The sequence below is a fragment of the Nicotiana sylvestris genome, chromosome 8 (assembly GCF_000393655.2).
Source record: "Nicotiana sylvestris chromosome 8, ASM39365v2, whole genome shotgun sequence".
Taxonomy (NCBI): domain Eukaryota; kingdom Viridiplantae; phylum Streptophyta; class Magnoliopsida; order Solanales; family Solanaceae; genus Nicotiana; species Nicotiana sylvestris.
In genome coordinates this window covers 58755446-58760206 of record NC_091064.1, presented here as the reverse complement: position 1 = coordinate 58760206, position 4761 = coordinate 58755446, and the positions used below count along the sequence as shown (strand labels likewise).

The window sequence follows — 4761 nt, the reverse complement described above, 5'->3', positions numbered from 1 at the left end:
TTAGGGAGTTAGGAATCCATTTGAGGGAAGTCAAGGAAAGTCATGTGAGGGTAAAGGATTTTGATAGTTCACAAAAGGATGTTATCGGAGAAATTTATTTGGCTTTGCAGATCGGGCTGGTTGAATTTCCCATATTGTTTCAAGTGATGGACATTTCTTATTCATACAAATTGCTGCTTGGAAGGCCCTGGATACACATGGCAAGGGCCGTCCCATCCACCCTACACTAATACATAAAATTTGAGCGTGGATGTTAAGAGATCATGGTCCATGGAAAATAGGGCTAATCAGCTTATTTGGAGCATGTTGTCCCGTTCATTGAAGGGCTAGATGGAGTTGCTTTCCATATAGTTGAAATCATGCTTACCACCGAAATAGAAAAAATTGAACAAAACTTAGAGATGCTGTCGCCGTATAAATCCAAGATGGCTATGAGGGAGATGATGAAATATGGATATAGAACAAACAAGGTTAGGAGCCAGATCAGATGGGATCATAGAGCCAATTGAACCTAATGGGAAGAAAGGAATGGCCGGCATAGGATATCAGCATCCAGTGGGGAAAGCTCATACAAGTAGCTCCAGGAAAAAGGTTTTTGTGCCAAAGCATGTTTCAGGTATTGGCAAGAGTTCAGCACTAGAAGATGATATCATTTATAGAATGGGAAAGTTATTCGTGAATATGATTGAAGAATGCTGTGAAGGGATTAACATCAACACACTGATGTCACACCTCCTTTTTCTACCCCGAAAAGGGTATAAGGAGTTTTTCCAATTAAAGTGACAATCGAAAGGAGATTATTTATTTATTAAATTCAGAGTCGCCACTTGAGATAATTTATGGTGTCACAAGTCACCGGTTCAAATCCCGAGTCGAGGAAGAGATTGACTCTGTATTACAGTCCGCGAACCAGAAATCCGGGTAAGGAATTCTGTTAACCCGGGAGAAGGTGTTAGGCATTCTCAAGTTCGTGGTTCTAGCACGGTCGCTTAACTGTTATAATTAGCCTATTATTTGATTTTAAAACATTTTGAACCTACGTGCATTTTAACTTAAAACCGTTTTTATTCATTTTAAAGAAAATTTAACGTCGTCTAAAACATGTCTTTGGACCGCGCCACATGAAATGCACCCGCAATCTGAAACACATTTTATTCAACGCTATCACGATTGGGATTTGGGTCACATGAAATACACACCCGAGTTTAGGAAAGTAATATTATTAAAGTAATACGCCTAAAGCAACTACGCATTTTTAACTTTGCGAGGACCATGGAAGATTCGCTAAATGGCGTGCCTCGATTTATTTTGAAAAAGAAAACCAATTAACTACGTGAAAAGAACTGTTGTTACTGGGTGTTTCTTGGTGCCAGGCTTGAAAAATGATCTGGAGAGCCGTGGGATGGGCTTTGGGAGGACCCAGGCCCTCTGTTTCAACTTTCTAGCTCTTTTCACGTTCGTGTCTGTGGGCTTGAACCCCAAACCAAATGTATCCACATTTTTACGGAGGGACACCGGCTGTACGATACCTTGCAAATATGCACCCAAACCTTTGCCCGATACAAAACCATTTTTCAATATTTCAACGGCTACCATGACTAATGCAACAACTACCCTCGGAGTTGGAACGCACTTCCCTTTTGGAAGTTTCTCTACCGATACAGTGTCAAAAACCTGATAAACCCATGGCCCCTTGTCGTCTTCAAACTTTATGAACGGAACAATGGCATCACTGTGGGGACACAAATTATCCTCGTCGTGCACAACAATTTCCTGTCTATCCCATTCAAACTTGACCATTTGATGCAGAGTAGACGGGGCCGCTTTTGCAGCATGAATCCAGGGTCGACCCAATAGCAGATTGTAAGAAACAGCCACATCCAGCACTTGGAATTCCATGGTAAATTCAACTGGCCTTATCGTCAGCTCCAGTATTATATCACTGACTGAATCCTTGCCTTCGCCATCAAATCCCCGAATGGAGATACTATTCTTGTGAATTCTCTCATCCTCCACTTTCAACTTGTTTAAGGTGGAGAAGGGAAAATGTTGGCGCTGGAACCATTGTCGATCAACACTCGAGTAACCACGGAATCTTCGCACTTTACCGTAAGATAAAGGGCCCTATTGTGCTCGGTGCCCTCTAAGGGCAACTCATCATCAGAAAAAGTGACTCGGTTTACCTCAAATATCTTGTTAGCTATCTTTTCCAAGTGGTTTACTGAGATTTTGTCAGGAACGTGGGCCTCATTCAGGATTTTCATCAACGCCCGACGGTGCTCGTTTGAATGAATCAATAATGACAATAGTGAAATCTGAGCAGGTGACTTCCTCAACTGCTCCACAAAGGAATAATCATGCACTTTCATCTTTCTCAAAAATTCCTCTGCTTCTTCCTCGATCACAGCTTTCTTCACCAGCACTGGGTTATCTCTGGAAATTTTAGCCTTTCTCAACTCTTTGGGGGCAAAACTTCTCCCCGATCGATTCAAACCATGGGTCTCACAAACTTCTTCTTTAACCTCTTTCCCCTTGTAAAACACTGTTACTCGTTCATAATTCTATGGGACAGCCTTGCTGTTGACTATTGGTAGCTGAGTTACAGGTTTGATAATGACAGGATCTGTGCGAGAACCCTCCACCATTACGGGAGGCTTGTTTGCCACCCCTGGCACCATCACTTTTGCTTTTTCTTGTTTCACTACAACACCACTTGAAAACCCCTTCTTGCCTACCGCAGATGGTTCACTATCTGTCCCTTTCAACTTGATCACTGACTTCTCACTTGTTGACCCTTCAATCGACCTGCCTTCACTGGACTGAATCATCATGACGGTCTGTGAAGGCTTCTTGGGCTCCTCTCCTCTATGCACTATCACGATCACATTTGTCTCAGGATGGGCCGGCAATGGATTCTGGTTGATATTGGGCGCCTCCGGAGCTTGGACCTCAATCCAATTAGTATCAATGAGCTCTTGAATAGCTGTTTTCAATTGGCAGCACTTCTCTGTGTCGTGCCCTGGAGCACTAGAACAATATTCGCAGCTCACAGAGTGATCAAGATTCCTCGGGGGAAGGTTTGGTAGTTTTGGCTCGATCAGACTCAGCATACCCAATTGTCTCAACAGGTGGAACAAACTAGTATAGGATTCTCCCAATGGAGGGAAGGTTTTCTTCTTTTGCAACCTCTCATTCTTAGATGCTTGGTTGGGCCGGAAACCTGATCCAGGAGGGTTTCAGTAGGCTTTTGGGGGTGGATAGGCATTTTGTGGAGCTGGGTATGTATTTTGTGGGACTGGCGCACGCCATTGTGCGTGGGCTAGAGGTTGGCTGTATGTTTGGGCATGATGAATAGAAAAATGGGGGTCTGGTGGTGGGTAGTAGTGTTGGGGTGGATTATACAAGGTATGGGGATAGGTTTGGTGGTAGGGACGAGGCTCATGATAGTGGTGAGGTGAACCCTTAGGCCCGAACCAAGCTCTTGATTCAACTGTTGCGACATCCTCTTTCTTCTTCTTTCCAATTACTCTCCCAGTTCCACTTTGAATGGCTTGGGTGGTTGCCTTGATCGCCGAATAGCTCATGATTTTGTTTGTCTTGAGTCCTTCTTGTACCATGCCGCCCATCTTTACCACTTCATTGAAGGACTTGCCTATAGCTGATACCAGATGACCGTAATAAGTAGGTTCTAAGGCTTGCATAAAATAATCCACCATTTCACTTTCTTTCATTGGAGGATCAACCCTTGCTGCCTGCTCTCTCCACCTAAAACCATACTCCCTGAAACTTTCATTGTGCTTTTTCTCAAGTTTCATCAAAGACAGACAATCAAGAATAATTTCGAGATTGTACTGGAAGTGACAAGCAAATGCCTGGGCTAGATCATCCCATGTGTACCATCTTCTGTGATCTTGCCGAGTATACCATTCTAGCGCTGATCCACTTAGACTTTGACTGAAATACGCCGTTAGCAACTCGTCTTTCCCGCCAACTCCTCTCATTTATCTACAAAAACCTCTCAAATGCGCCACTGGATCACCGTGCCCATCATACAAATCAAACTTGGGCATCTTAAACCCTTCTAGTGATTCCACATCTGGAAACAGACATAGGTCTTTGTAGGCCACACTTACTTGACCTCCCAACCCTCGCATGGCTCTGAATGACTGTTCTAGGGTTTTAACTTTCCTAAACATCTCCTCTTGTTCGGGGATTTTAGATGTTTTTTTAGTTTCCACAGGGAGGTCAAAATGAGGAGTGTAGGAATAGGGTTCGAGAACCTTGAAAGTGGGCTCCAGGGTGTAATACTGGTTGTCGTGAGTCTGGAATAGAGGCTCACTGGAGGATCGGTGTAATGCAGCAGGTGGGGGTGCCACAAAAACAGGAGTGACTGGTGGAGGAGGGTACGAGACTTGTTTGGGTGGTGGAGTTTGTGATGTGTGGGAAGTGGTGCCATGGCATTGTTGGTAGAGGGGAAAGACCGAAGATGAGTTTACAGTGGGAGGTTCCTGGGGCTGAGCCAATGGAGGGATAAAAGCAGGGTTAGCCGGGTATATTTCAGCCATCTGCTGCTTCAGCTTATACAACTCATCTCTCAGATTAACCTCCAATTCTTCCACCTCTTTTGACGGATCGACAATGCTTGCCTCAATTTCTTGGTTGGCCATGTTCAGCTTGTTTTTGGACCGAGTGTTGTAGGAGTGAGTTGCCAGAATGCCAATCAAACTAACCACCTTCCTGCTTGTTAGTGATTAGGGCTTT

General features: G+C 44.2%; 1 protein-coding gene across 1 annotated transcript; it reads right to left on the bottom strand.

Annotated features, from left to right (window-relative positions):
- Positions 1 to 2027: 2027 nt before the first annotated feature.
- Positions 2028 to 4001, bottom strand: LOC138875086 (uncharacterized). Its single transcript, XM_070153906.1, has 4 exons — positions 3773 to 4001; positions 3475 to 3658; positions 2604 to 3027; positions 2028 to 2531 (listed from the first exon to the last, which is right to left on the bottom strand). Exons 1-4 carry the CDS (start codon positions 3999 to 4001, stop codon positions 2028 to 2030), a joined length of 1341 nt encoding a protein of 446 aa, XP_070010007.1.
- Between the last annotated feature and the right edge of the window lie 760 nt (positions 4002 to 4761).

Excerpts from the sequence above, each read along its gene's own strand:
- LOC138875086 (XM_070153906.1), bottom strand. The coding sequence starts at position 4,001 with ATGAGAGGAGTTGGCGGGAAAGACGAGTTGCTAACGGCGTATTTCAGT. Across the intron at positions 3,659-3,772 it reads TGAAAGTTTCAGGGAGTATG|CTATAGGCAAGTCCTTCAAT; the intron begins GTTTTAGGTGGA and ends ATCTGGTATCAG. Across the intron at positions 2,532-2,603 it reads ATCCTGTCATTATCAAACCT|GGGAAAGAGGTTAAAGAAGA; the intron begins GTAACTCAGCTA and ends GTGTTTTACAAG.